The sequence below is a fragment of the Neovison vison genome, chromosome 1 (assembly GCF_020171115.1).
Source record: "Neovison vison isolate M4711 chromosome 1, ASM_NN_V1, whole genome shotgun sequence".
Classification (NCBI taxonomy): Eukaryota; Metazoa; Chordata; class Mammalia; order Carnivora; family Mustelidae; genus Neogale; species Neogale vison.
Genome location: NC_058091.1, coordinates 48,816,720 through 48,832,092, shown reverse-complemented (window position 1 = coordinate 48,832,092; position 15,373 = coordinate 48,816,720). Strand labels below are relative to the sequence as shown.

The 15,373-nt window shown below is 37.3% G+C and overlaps 1 protein-coding gene across 2 annotated transcripts in view; it reads left to right on the top strand.

Annotated features, from left to right (window-relative positions):
• Positions 1–10,800, top strand: part of BCKDHB (branched chain keto acid dehydrogenase E1 subunit beta) — a 224,954-nt gene extending 214,154 nt beyond the window's left edge. Inside the window, exons 10-11 of one of the 2 annotated variants that reach the window (XM_044246705.1) lie at positions 8,832–8,980; positions 10,511–10,800. In XM_044246705.1, coding sequence (XP_044102640.1) covers positions 8,832–8,972 — 141 coding nt within the window. In that variant the 3' untranslated portion in view covers positions 8,973–8,980; positions 10,511–10,800. Of the gene's footprint in view, positions 1–8,831; positions 8,981–10,057; positions 10,210–10,510 lie in introns of those variants that run through there. The other variant, XM_044246714.1, reaches the window with a different exon arrangement.
• The last annotated feature ends 4,573 nt before the right edge of the window (positions 10,801–15,373 follow it).

Sequence of the window (15,373 nt, the reverse complement as noted above, 5' to 3'; positions counted from 1 at the left end):
TAAACATAAACTAGAAATTTGACATATTTAAAAAGACGGAAAAAGCAGTAACAAAAACAAACTTTGTATCGTAATAAGAGATCATTCATACAATAGCAGATATTTTCATCAGTTCTTTATCTGGCTTCTCAACTTTTTAGAAAGATGGTGCCAGATAGGGGGAAATCACTTTATTCTAGTAGTTTCGTTTTGTGACCAGTCTTGAAACTTAAAATCAGGTTGCAGAATTGGGACAGTGACAAATCCTAATAGAGATTTTCCTAGCGCAGGTTCAGTTTCCCAAATTCTGAAAGAATATATTTTCTGTGTCACGAGACAAAAGAATCATCAGATTGCTTCAGCCAGGATTGATTTCTGCCTTCTGAGCACCATTTGGTGGTATGAGAATGCTGTAGGAATAATTTTATGGGGGGAAAAAAAAACAACAGAAAAACCGAATGCTTTGTGAGATCATCGAAAGTTGCTTAAGAGGAGTATTTGAAGTTTCCTGCTGCCAAACAAAAGCAAGAATCCTACCTGACAGAGAGCAGTTTGTTCCTGAGATGACCCCGGTGCAGCAAGTCGCTTATGTTTATCATTAAGCACCCACATTCTCAGGAAATTCCACTTTCCAACTTTGCTGCTGCCGATGCTTGCTTCTATAGGGAAGAATTCTGAACTATAAAATTTGAGAAGCTCCAGCGTCTGTGGAAATTTGAGAGCATTGCCTTTCTCTCCCCCCACCCCCAATTGAATATAAATTGTTTTAACAAAAGCATGGTAGCCACGGTTTGCGGTACATGTCAGAATTTGCCCATAGTTATGTCTGAAAAGAACTTTAACTTTAGCTTTTGAACTTTGAAAGCCTCGGGACATCTTTGGAGACCAAGGGCTGCAAATAAAAGCGATGTTTATGGGCAGGAGGATGGAAGGGAGAAATAACTTTTTTTTAGCTGCTGCTTCTCGCCTGTGCTCTTCAGGTGAAAGGCGCGGCAGCTGTGGGTCACAGCTCCAGACTGTATCTGGGGGAAGGCTGGAAAGCCGAACCAGACCTTGACAGGTTTTACCGGGGAAACCAAAGTGGTTTGGATGGGGTGCGACTTTTGCCTTTGCGGCTGCTAATTTAGTCTTTATGAAAAGCAAAATGAGTTAATACCTATAAAGTAGTTCATACGGTCCCTGGGCCATAACGAACACATGCACTTTCTTAAACAGTGATCTTAGATAACATTATAAGTGATAGAAATGAGTTATCACTTACTTAAACTTGTTTCTGATTTTAAAACAGTGAAAGTTACAAAACCATCATTCTGAGAGGAAAAATCGCTATGAAGTAATAAATCGTTAATTTTAATGATTTTAAAGTTTGTTCTACTTCAGTTTCTACAGTTAATCGATGGAGATTCACAGATAATTTTATATTAACCTGTTTATATTCTAATATAACTATAGAATTTGAGCCACGAATCATTTCTGCGCACATTTTAATTATCATACTCCAATTTTGTTTTGGGTAGCTAGATTGTATGCGGGGAAACCCATTTAGTTCACATATCATATTTCTAACTTCAGAATATAAGCGTCCATTTTAAAAATGGAATTTGAATTTAAATGAAAATCCTCATTTAGAATTCAGTCCCATTCTTTAGCTAGAGAAATCACAGAAAACAAAAATTGTACCAGATTGCTAGTAATTTGCACTAAAGAGGAAGAAATGGAAGTTTTTTTTTTAAAGTGCTCAGATATTGTAGACACTTCAGTGAAGTTAAGTCAGAGACATCTCAGCTTTTAATTTAGTCAGGATTATGATTTTATCTAGAAGCTTTGCTGAAATAGGTGGGCTTCACTATAATGTTTTAGGTGTTAGAGAAAGCTGGATAAAATACTATTTTTCATATACTGTTTCACTTAGTTCCACTGGTTCCACTGTATTTTCAAAGCGAGAGACCTCATATCAACAAGTGTTTATTGAATGCATCTTCTGTGCATAGGTATCGGAAAAATAAAATAAGCATAGTTTTGATGTTCGAGGGCAGATTAGGGACGGTGCTGTCTGAAGAATTAATTTCATAGGTCTGTGCTGCATAGAAAATCAGTACAGCCTACTGTGTCTTCTAAGCTAAGTTTTAAAAACATGATAAGATAGTATTTAAACCATTAGCTTAAATGAAAAATAATATTTTAGATTAGCAAATGTTGTATTTATTTAATTCAGTAATGAAATTAATTTGGAGCTGCTGGCTTAGGGGCCTTCACAGGTTTCTGTGACTCATTTGCTAAGGAAGTGTGATTCAAGACACCAGAATAATTTTTTTCTCATTTGCTGAAGCTCATGTTTTGGTTATGGACAAGTTTTCAGGGCAGATTTAAAACAAATTTAAAACAAATATTCTCTGATAGTATTGGGAAGCTGGGGGATGTCTAGCCTTCCATAGATAAGACTATTCAATTTATAATCAAAATACAAGTCTCTAAGTTCATTGACTATATTGCTATCGAGTTTGCATCATTTGGTTTATTGTGATTTTTTTCCCATATGTTTAGAATTTAACTCTTGCCCTGCTCATTATGACCTCTAGATGACTATTTGCACTTAGAAGTGAAATCTCTGTTGTTTTTATTGTTAATTTAATAATTTAACTAAATTGGGACTAAATGGTATTGGAATTTAGGTTTAAAACTGAACACATCCACAAATCATATAAAGTTGCTTCTTAAATTTTTTTCTCCTAGAGAAGAAAGGATGACTCTATGACCTCTACATCTCGTTCGGTGCTCACTACATTTAGAGCTTAATTTAACCGCATCCTCTCTCCTCTTGGAAACAAAATATATTCTCATAGTTTAAATGGGTTGTTGGTGGCATAATAATGACTATATGACGTGAAACTTTTTGTTTGCAAAATAATTTAAAAATTAATTTTCCAAGTTATTACTTTGGAATTAAGTTGTGAGCCAATGTTTCTCCTTATTCCAAGGAAGAATGTAACATTTTTGATTTACGAGGTAATCCCATTGACAATGTATGCCTGATTCGACTTGTTTCTCATTACAGCATCCTCCTTTTCTGACTCTCCATTAAATGTTTAGAAAAATTAGTTTTGCAGGGAAACTTAAGTAATTTAATCAGCTTATGTCAGCTATGAAAAGTTGGAACATATATAAAAGACCCGAAGTGTTCTTATCTCACTTTAAACTTTTCTTCACAGTCTTCCAACTCAGGGTAATATGTGGTCTAACACAATAGGCTGTCTCCAACTTTCTGTCATTAGAAGAACCGAATAAAAATTTTTCCAGAATTGTCTCTAGAAAGAAATCCGAACTTGGGATTGCCTTGATTTAAAAAGTAAAGACCAAATGATTGCTTTAAAAATAAATTAAATGATACTGAGTGGTCTTTTATTCTTGGCTATTTTTCAGTGTCTATACCTTGGTTACATTAAATTATATCGGACTCTTCTGGTTGAAACCATCCAGTAGGTAACTGACAGCCTAATTTGCTATAGGAGTATTGTTTGGAAATTATGTGCTTCTGGGGAGAGGAGTTAGATTTTTTTTTTTTTTTAACTATTTCCAGAGCTCTTGACTTCCTCAACTATTTCCAGAGCTCTTGACTTCCTCATCTAGCCACACAAGTTGTTTATCATTCCAGGCCCAGGAACTGGCAATTTGTGTCCAGGCTCCCTGAACCCCACCAGGGGGCAGCACTGGACCCTCCCTTTCCCTGAGGCCTTAGCGCAGCCTGGCTCCTCATAACCTCAGTGATTCCCACCCTCTCCTCACATGACACGTACTTATTTGTGGTATTTACTTACATTTTTTAAGGCTTAGTAAGTCTCCAGCAAGGGTAGCCATTCCGTGTTGACCGTTCTGTACACCAGAATCTTTTCTTCATTGATGGTTTGATCTGTGCTTTCAGACACCTTGTGTTTATTATAACTTGGGAAATCTCAAGAGGGAAACAAAAACCTAGCAATTATTAACACTATGATATGTCAAGCTTGAAACCGGGTCCTCTTCAGACACTCTCTACAATCTGGAGGAGCAAGTAGGCCTCTAGTAACAATAGTGTTACAAGACAATAGGATAATATAACAGCAGAATTTTTAATGTCCCTAATTTGCTGTTAAGTGACAGAGGCTCAGAGAAGTTAAATCATAGGAAAACAAAGACTCCCTTTAAATAGAATTCCAAGGGCTCCTGGGTGGCTCAGTGGGTTAAAGCCTCTGCCTTGGGCTCAGGTCATGATCCCAGGGTTCTGGGATTGAGCCCTGCATCAGGCTCTCTGCTCCACGGAGGGCCTGCTTCCTCCTCTCTCTGCCTGCCTTCCTACTTGTGATCTCTCTGTCAAATGAATAAATAAAATCTAAAAAAAAAAAAAAAAAAAAAAGAATTCTAGATTCCATGCTGTATCAATTATATCCTACAGCTTTGCCATAAAAACAATGAAAAGATTTGTGGAGAGTGAGTGAAGGTACAGTGAGGAATGCCTGAAACTGATTTCAGTGCTGTAATTCCTGTGATGGGAGAATTTATGCTTGATGTACTTAAAACTCTAATGGGGAGATGCGGTTAAGTGCTGGGAGGTCTTGAATGAAAGCCCTAATCTGTACACATTTACATACACACAGTATATACTCGGTATTATGTTCACCAAAACACGGGATTAAATGCAATACACTTAATTTTTGGAAACCTACTAATAATTTTAGTTTTCTTAAAACAACAATGGGTCCTTTTGTAATTAATTTTGATTTACTCTCTCTTACCTGCTAAAAAATATACAGGCTCTCTCCTCTGCAATCTGAACAAGACACTTAAAACTTTGTTTTATTGCATAATATAGGCAAATAAAGAATTTATGTTGCTTGCATTTATGGTTTTTATGATTTGGAATTATCATTTCAGACTCTCATCTTCCGTTTCTGGTTACAATGCACATAGCAACCCAGATGGCTAATATATAAACAATTTGAGTGATGCTTATTTAAATCATTTAGGACAGTTCAGGAGGTTGCTGAGACCCGGGACCATCTGTTTATTGCTCTATGTGTTTCTTCGAGGCTTAGTGTGTGCTCACACCTTCACACGTCTTAGCCTCTACCTTCCTGATATATACCCAGAAGAGGCGTCTTAGACTCAATTTAACTCCTTATTTCTATCAAGGTTCTGTTTTAAAACCTTAATCCCCACCTGCCTTCTGTTTTACCATTTTATCTATTTTACTTTAGTTTTTTCCTGTTATTACTGTCCTCAGCAGTCACTTTGCAGATGAATGACTGGGAACATGGGTTGTTAGTCAGGTTGGAATCTTAATTGGCTGTGTACATAGCTGTTTGACCTGGGCCAGGCTCTTTCACCTTGACTTCCTCATCTGTGAAATGGAATGTAATACCCACTTCATATATTTGTGAGAATGATTAAATGAGATAAAATATAATTCATTACATATAATTCTGTCTGGTTGCTATTATTAACATGCTTTAGAAAGATGAGTCTCACAATGACAAAAAGACATTCAGAAGTAAATTTCGGATACCATATACTTGAATTTCAGACAATAGTCTTTTGGAAGGAATATCTGTTTTTCCTTAAGCTGACTGTTTATGTGAAAGCACACACTACAATAAAATGTATGAAAACCGTCATGGGGTCTAGTGTGAGGGTTCCAGTCCTCTTTCACGGGACCCATGGAGAAACTTTGGACTATGAGTAGCTGGAGAAGAGTTTTCTCTCGGCACCTGTCTGGGTTCTCTTCCGAAGTCCCTGGTTACATATTAGACTGTATGGCTTTGGAACCTCACTTTCACATCTGTAATGGTTCCCTGTGGACTGAGCTGGTCTATATATATGCTCTCTGAGGAGAGAGACCAGAAAATGGTCTCTTCCACATTAGCCCCTGTGCCGGCCATGACCTGTAACCCTCACAACCCTGTGAGTGACGTCATTATTTCTTCCTAATTTTATGTGGATTACTATTTCTGAATTAAAGATCATCAGAGTTTTTAAAGTATGAGTATGCTTATGCAGTCAGTGGAAAAGAAGAATACAATTAATCTGGACGGTCTTGGAAATTCAGGGCACACGTTTACTGTAGTTCTAGTATTATAATATGGTATAAAATAGAGATACATACTTTCCAGAGGGTTAATCTGGTACATTGATCTACAAATCTGCCATTGAGATTCAAATATTTTTTGTAAGTGTGTGTGTGTGTGTGTGTGTGTGTGTGTACAGCTTCTGCATGAAAAAAACAGGTTGAACAAGGATGCCCTGTTTTGATGGTTGCCCAGAGAAACATATAGCCACACATAAATCATTTGTGTATGAAATAGTCCATTAGGAACTCACTCTGTGCAGCTGCTTGACCCAAGCATTTTTTTCCGGTCTTTTTAAAACATGTTTTAACACAAGTCTGTGGAGGGAATAATGCCAGTCTCTCTAATAATACTTCAGTTAGCAAAGCATTAAAATGTCAAACTGTTTCAATTGGTCAGGGCATATCCTTATAAAATTGAATCATAGTCCTCTGTTATGTATCTGTTATCTTCCATGATTTTTTAAATTTAAATAGCCAATTTAGTCAGTTAGCCAACATTTAGTACATCCTTAGTTTCTTCCATGACTTTTAAAAATATACTTTATATATTTATATATAATGATTTAAAATCCTTTCACTCCACTTAATGTAGAATAATTGTTTCCAAATTAAGGAAACACTACATACAAAGTTACAAAACTAATGTAAAATAGTAACCATTATTCACACAAGAAGGTATTCTTTACTCTTTTATGTCAGTGTCATTTAATTACAAATGTAAATTACATTTAATTACAAATAGTTTCATAAAAACTATTACAATACATATTAAGTATGAACTAGAGCTCTTTCTCACCTTTTTGCCACTCCTGGCCTCAGAAGGTGACCTCTAGTAATAGTTCAAGTGTGACCTTTCAGACCTTTTTCTGTGCTCATGCAAACACACAGGTATATCTTGCAAAGAGTGATCACACACACACACACACACACACACACACACACACACTGGAATACTACTCAGCCATAAAAGGAATGTTGCCATTTGCAACAATGTGGATGGAGCTAGCGAGTTTTATGCTAGGTGAAATAGAGAAAGGAAGATACCATATGATTTCACACCTATGTAGAAATTAAGAAACCAAACAACTGAACAAAGAGAAAAAAAAAAAAAGAGAGAGAGAGAGAGGCAAACTGAGGAACAGATTCTTAACTATAGAGAACACACTGACGGTTACCAGGGCAGGTGGGAAGGGGGTGGGTGAAATAGGTGAAGTTGATTAAGGAGGCACTTGCTGTGATGAGCTTGGGGTGATGTATGGGTGTTGAGTCACTGTGTTGTACACCTGAAATGCATATTACACCATAACTGCAATTGAAATAAAAACTTAAACAATATAAAGCATGGTATTAAGAAGCCAATTAAAATAAAATAAAATACAATTAAGTAAAATATATAGGGAAAGGTGGACCTCAAATCCTTGGTAAAGCAAGATAATGCAGGAAGTAGATGCCTATAAACCCTTAAGTTGTGTGAGGTTTTTTGTTTTTTGTTTTATGTCTTTAGTATAGCTGACACACAATGTTACTGGTATATGACTTGGGATTTGACAAGTTTATACATTGTGCTATTTCTTTGTAGGCATACCTACTGTCTTTCCCTTTACATCGCTGTTACAATATCATTAACTGGATTCCCTGTGCTTTGCTTTTTCTTCCCATGACTTAACTCATTCTATAACTGGAGTCCTGTATCTCCCTCTCCCTGGCACCAATTTTGCCCAACCCTCCTCCCCTCTGGCAACTATTAGCAAAACCCTAAGATTTTATTTGCAGTAATAGCTGTGAGGGGTAACGTCAATATCATTTTCATAGGAACAGTTTAATCACATAGCTCTCTTTAGATTTTTTGGAACTCTCTAAAAATTATTTTCAAGTTTGAATTTGTCACCTAATTTTTTTTTTCCCCTCTGAAGATAATTTCCTGTAGGATTCCTCAAGTGTGGTTGGGATTTTATATTTTTGAACCAGACCTCTAGCCTCATGGAGTTCATTGTCTCTCAGGAGAGACAGATAATTGAGCAACTACAGTGGATCTTGCTCAGTTCAGTACTGTGAAGGCTAGGGGCAGAAACCCCTCTGTCAATGGTGCAGGGTTGGGCAAGTGCCACCAGGGAAGGCTTCCTGGCAGAGGTGAATCCTAACACAGTATCTGAAAGATGTGCACACAGGAGTCAGGCAAAGAGCTATGGGCTTGGGCTGGGAATTGGCCAGGGAACCATCAGCATCTACAAAAGCCTGGCCATGAGAGAATCCAGAACATGGTTAAGTAACTGCTAGAAGGTCAGTCTGACTGTAGGGTAATTAGAAACATTTATTATGATAATAATACATTATATGTAAAATTTGAAAAACACAGGAAACAAGGGAAAACATATGCCACCACTAATTTTAAGCTGCAGAGTTTCCTGTGAGCATTTTCTTACAATTTTGTCATGCCTTATATTTGAATTTATAGGACAACACATTTGGTATATTCCCAGTGAGGCTTAAACCAGAGCTATGCATGGAGACATAAATGCATGCATGTATGAAGACATTTTAAATAAAACTGGGATCATGCCAGACTTGTGTATGTCACTTAATTTTTTTAACCTTTTTTTTAACGTTACGATATACTGATTTATTTTAATGCCCCTGGATAGAATTACATTTCTTTTTTCTCTTTTTAGAATTACATTTCAAGTGGAAATGTTTCATCTCTCTTAATAAAAAGAAATATTTGTGAATGAACTATCTGTATTCTTCTCTGTAGGAAGAATGTTTCCTAAACCTAGAAGCTCCTATATCAAGAGTATGTGGGTATGACACACCGTTTCCTCACATTTTCGAGCCATTCTACATCCCAGACAAATGGAAGTGTTACGATGCCCTTCGAAAAATGATCAACTATTGACTGTATTGGTAAGTCAGCCTTGCACTTTGACAAAGCTAGTGTATGTCACTCATATGACTGTGCCATTAACCAAGAGCTACAGTCATCAGCGTGTTGGCAATTTCCAGAACAAAAGTGGATTGAAGAAAAAAAAATGGAAATTTATAGTGGTATATTTACACTTGATAGAAACACATCAGATACATGTTTATCTGATATCCATAAAACAGATGTGTGCATATATTAATGTGGAGTAATCAATGAAGACGAAGATACTCTGTGCTGTGGTTTGCTTACAAATATACCTTACTCTACTCTTCCAACTTTAGCCTCATTTCTGTATATTGTTATTGGCCATTTAAATTGTTCATGAATAGGGTTAATTTCTGTTATTGAAAAATGTTCCTTTGAGCAACATTCTTTGGGACTCCAGTGAATTTAAACTATATGATGATCCATAACATGAAATTTGCCTTTATATTATCTGAAAATAGGTTTGTTGAGCAGAAAACGTATTTATCATGTATAGGGAAGTTTTTACATAAAAGAAAACCCAGCACCACCACCATTTCCAGAATCCTTTTCGACAAATGAATGTTTTTAAATTGTGGATAATGACATTTAGTTGTTATGATTTTCTATCTTATCTGCCTCTTCAGCAGCGATTTTCTAGCAAAAAATGAATATCATTAAAAACTGTTTAGTTTTCAGGTTTTAATATAGAAAGGAGTTGCTATCACTGACACACTGCCTTATTTTATCTTGGCATTTTGAAACGTATAGCTGGAATTAAATTTTACATTTAATATTCTAATATTAACATGTGATATTTACATTTTAATATCTAGATTGTCTAAAAAATAGTAATAATAATACATTTTTAAGAGCTGTCATCTTTTTAAAAAAAGGAGAGACCAGGCTCTGTGTAATAACATAAGCCCATACTTCTTAAAGATAGAAATACTGTAATTCCTGAATTCTGTGTCTGAGGAGTAAACCTGGGCCATTGAAAACCAGAGAGGTACCTTTTAAATTTGTACAGATAGAGAAAATAATGCCCTCCCATCTGCCACTATGACACCCCCCCCCCTTTCCCTTTTTTGCAGTTCTATTTTGAGAATGTACCAGATGTAAGTTCAAGCCATTAGTCAACACATCCTCGGTATTCTTTCAGATACACTGAGGGAGATGCTGTGTATCTGGTGACCTCTTAATGTCTGTGAAAGCAACTGGCTTCTACAGTAAGTCACACTTAGGACTAGTTAGAGAAAAACCATCTCTTTTGTCCATCTTCTTCCTTCCATGGACTCTCCCTAGTGGAGAGTCAAGGTAATCACAATGTGTGGCCACAGAGTTTAGGTGCTGGTTTAAATTTGGATATATACTTCTTTTTAAACCTAAAAAATTTGTAAACCTATTGAAAACATGATAAAGGAAGAATAGTTTTTCTATGCTTCAAGCTAAATATGGCATTAAGGAAAAGAGTCATGCAGTTGAGAAATCTATATTTAATTCATGGTGGCCGGAATGTCTATAATTCTTATTGATTTCTTTTACAGAACAACTGGAAGATTGTGACTAGATATGGAAATATTTTTCTGAAAATTCTTATTTCCTCAGACTTCTCTCTTCTTGAAAATAGAGTTTCTATGAACTGAACCACCTTGGATAATGGCTGAAAATTTTTAATTAGTTATTGTATTAACACATATGAATTGATGATTTCCATTAAGAGTATCTCAGATTAACTTTTTAAAATGCTTCACTTGGTAGTCTTATAAATTCCATCAAATTACATCTGTAAATATTGGGCATGGGGTAGTATTCAATAAAGCAAAATCAGATTCTATCTTTTTTTGTGTGAGTCTTTTTTCATTAGCTAAAAGAATCTTAACAGAGTACTAGATTAACTTGTTAATTAAATCTGAAAGTGAAATGCTTAGAAATGCTGATTTTCAGTTACATTATATTTAGTATAATTCTTTATGGCTAAGATGGTTGTATGTTGATGAAACTTCTGGAATATCTTACCTGGTTCTTCCCTCTTACCTCAACAAGATGCACTGATGGGGGCACCTGGGTGACAGGTGGTTAAGCCTCTGCCTTCAGCTCAGGTCATGATCCAAGGGTCTTGGGATTGAGCCCCACATCAGGCTCCCTACTCAGTGGGAGCCTGCTTCTCCCTCTCCTTCCAGCTCTCCCTCGCCATCACTGTCTCTCTCTCTCTCTCTCAAATAAGTAAATTAAAAAAAAAAAAAAAGATGTGCACCTGGGTGGCTCAGTGAATTAAAGCCTCTGCCTTCGGCTCAGGTTATGATCCCAGTGTCCTGGGATCGAGCCCCGCACGGGCTCTCTGCTCGGCAGGGAGCCTGCATCCCCCTCTCTCTCTGCCTGCCTCTCTGCCTACTTGTGGTCTCTCTGTCTCTGTATGTCAAATAAATAAATAAAATCTTCAAAAAAAAAAATGCACTGATGGACATACTCACTGTTTTCCAAAGCATGGTGGGGCAGGATCATCCTTGCTGCCTCTCTTCCTAATTTTGGGAGATGGACAGCATGAACCTATTTTTTGTTATAAAATTACCAAGTTTTTCTACAGCTGTATTTTTTTTTTCCATGGTGTTGCAAAGCAAGTATCTTTTTCCATGTCCTTTCTATTACTTGTAGATGAAAAGAGAAACAAGATTAGAAGCATCAAAAGGCCCTGAGAAGACGGCTGGGTGGCTCAGTCGGTTAGGCTTCTGCCTTCTGTCATGATCCTAGGGTCCTGGGATTGAGTCTCGTGTCAGGCTCCCTGCTCAGTGGGGAGTCTGCTTCTCCCACTGCCCCTCCTTACACACTTTTTTTTTCCTTTCAAACATAATTTATTTCTCTCATTCTCTCAAATAAATATATAAAATCTTAAAAAATAAAAAAAGCCCTGGCCAGAGGAAGCCTCTGTGGTTGGGGATATTGCCAGGGCCCGCATTTCTTAATCTGCCTCTTCTGCCCTTCATTTTGAGTTTGAGACTGGCCTGAACAGCCTCAGAAATCCCTTCGTAGGACACCTCATCTCTGGGGGCCTGTCCCTTGCAAGTGGTACTTGCCAGTCTGCCCACCCCTTCTGTAGATTACTTCAGAAGAGTTTGTTCTCACCAGTTCCAGCAGAAAGATCCACCTCCCTAAAAAATCAGAGAAACAGGGTCATAGAGTGTTTTCCTTTCTCTATAAAGACCAAAGGGATATTTTCTTATGATTGATTTTACTTTATTTTTTTTTATAAATTTTTTTATTTTTTATAAATATATATTTTTATCCCCAGGGGTACAGGTCTGTGAATCGCCAAGTTTACACACTTCACAGCACTCACCAAAGCACATACCCTCCCCAATGTCCATAACCCCACCCCCCTTCTCCCAACCCCCCTCCCCCCAGCAACTCTCAGTTTGTTTTGTGAGATTAAGAGTCATTTATGGTTTGTCTCCCTCCCAATCCCATCTTGTTTCATTTATTCTTCTCCTACCCACTTAAGCCCCCATGTTGCATCACCACTTCCTCATATCAGGGAGATCATATGATAGTTGTCTTTCTCCGCTTGACTTATTTCGCTGAGCACGATACGCTCTAGTTCCATCCACGTTGTCGCAAATGGCAAGATTTCGTTTCTTTTGATGGCTGCATAGTATTCCATTGTGTATATATACCACATCTTCTTGATCCATTCATCTGTTGATGGACATCTAGGTTCTTTCCATAGTTTGGCTATTGTGGACATTGCTGCTATAAACATTCGGGTACACATGCCCCTTTAGATCACTACGTTTGTATCTTTAGGGTAAATACCCAGTAGTGCAATTGCTGGGTCATAGGGCAGTTCTATTTTCAACATTTTGAGGAAGCTCCATGCTGTTTTCCAGAGTGGTTGCACCAGCTTGCATTCCCACCAACAGTGTAGGAGGGTTCCCCTTTCTCCGCATCCTCGCCAGCATCTGTCATATCAGGATATGACCTGTTGATTTTAGCCATTCTGACTGGTGTGAGGTGATATCTCATTGTGGTTTTGATTTGTATTTCCCTGATGCCGAGTGATATGGAGCACTTTTTCATGTGTCTGTTGGCCATCTGGATGTCTTCTTTGCAGAAATGTCTCTTCATGTCCTCTGCCCATTTCTTGATTGGATTATTTGTTCTTTGGGTGTTGAGTTTGCTAAGTTCTTTATAGATTTCGGACACTAGTCCTTTATCTGATATGTCTTTTGCAAATATCTTCTCCCATTCTGTCAGTTGTCTTTTGATTTTGTTAACTGTTTCCTTTGTTGTGCAAAAGCTTTTGATCTTGATGAAATCCCAATAGTTCATTTTTGCCCTTGCTTCCCTTGCCTTTGCCGATGTTCCTAGGAAGATGTTGCTGCGGCTGAGGTCGAAGAGGTTGCTGCCTGTGTTCTCCTCAAGGATTTTGATGGATTCCTTTCTCACATTGAGGTCCTTCATCCATTTTGAGTCTATTTTTGTGTGTGGTGTAAGGAAATGCTCCAATTTCATTTTTCTGCATGTGGCTGTCCAATTTTCCCAACACCATTTATTGAAGAGGCTGTCTTTTTTCCATTGGACATTCTTTCCTGCTTTGTCGAAGATTAGTTGACCATAGAGTTGAGGGTCTATTTCTGGGCTCTCTATTCTGTTCCATTGATCTACATGTCTGTTTTTGTGCCAATACCGTGCTGTCTTGATGGTGACAGCTTTGTAATAGAGCTTGAAGTCCGGAATTGTGATGCCACCAACTTTGGCTTTCTTTTTGAATATTCCTGTGGCTATTCGAGGTCTTTTCTGGTTCCGTATAAATTTTAGGATTATTTTTTCCATTTCTTTGAAAAAGATGGATGGTACTTTGATAGGAATTGCATTAAATGTGTAGATTGCTTTAGGTAGCATAGACATTTTCACAATATTTATTCTTCCAATCCAGGAACATGGAACATTTTTCCATTTCTTTGTGTCTTCCTCAATTTCTTTCATGAGTACTTTATAGTTTTCTGAGTATAGATTCTTAGCCTCTTTGGTTAGGTTTATTCCTAGGTATCTTATGGTCTGGGGTGCAATTGTAAATGGGATTGACTCCTTAATTTCTCTTTCTTCTGTCTTGTTGTTGGTGTAGAGAAATGCAACTGATTTCTGTGCATTGATTTTATATCCTGACACTTTACTGAATTCCTGTACAAGTTCTAGCAGTTTTGGAGTGGAGTCTTTTGGGTTTTCCACATATAGTATCATATCATCTGCGAAGAGTGATAGTTTGACTTCTTCTTTGCCGATTTGGATGGCTTTAATTTCCTTTTGTTCTCTGATTGCTGAGGCTAGGACTTCTAGTACTATGTTGAATAGCAGTGGTGATAATGGACATCCTTGCCGCGTTCCTGACCTTAGTGGAAAAGCTTTCAGTTTTTCTCCATTGAGAATGATATTTGCGGTGTGTTTTTCATAGATGGCTTTGATGATATTGAGGTATGTGCCTTCTATCCCTACACTTTGAAGGGTTTTGATCAGGAAGGGATGCTGTACTTTGTCAAATGCTTTTTCAGCATCTATTGAGAGTATCATATGGTTCTTGTTCTTTCTTTTATTGATGTGTTGTATCACATTGACTGATTTGCGGATGTTGAACCAACCTTGCAGCCCTGGAATAAATCCCACTTGGTCGTGGTGAATAATCCTTTTAATGTACTGCTGAATCCTATTGCCTAGTATTTTGGTGAGAATTTTCGCATCTGTGTTCATCAAGGATATTGGTCTATAGCTCTCTTTTTTGATGGGATCCTTGTCTGGTTTTGGGATCAAGGTGATGCTGGCCTCATAAAATGAGTTTGGAAGTTTTCCTTCCATTTCTATTTTTTGGAACAGTTTCAGGAGAATAGGAATTAGTTCTTCTTTAAATGTTTGGTAGAATTTCCCCGGGAAGCCGTCTGGCCCTGGGCTTTTGTTTGTTTGGAGATTTTTAATGACTGTTTCAATCTCCTTACTGGTTATGGGTCTAATCAGGCTTTCTATTTCTTCCTGGTTCAGTTGTGGTAGTTTATATGTTTCTAGGAATGCATCCATTTCTTCCAGATTGTCAAATTTGTTGGCGTAGAGTTGCTCATAGTATGTTCTTATAATAGTTTGTATTTCTTTGGTGTTAGTTGTGATCTCTCCTCTTTCATTCATGATTTTATTTATTTGGGTCCTTTCTCTTTTCTTTTTGATAAGTCTGGCCAGGGGTTTATCAATTTTATTAATTCTTTCGAAGAACCAGCTCCTAGTTTCGTTGATTTGTTCTATTGTTTCTTTGGTTTCTATTTCATTGATTTCTGCTCTGATCTTTATGATTTCTATTCTCCTGCTGGGCTTAGGGTTTCTTTCTTGTTCTTTTTCCAGCTCCTTTAGGTGTAGGGTTAAGTTGTGTACCT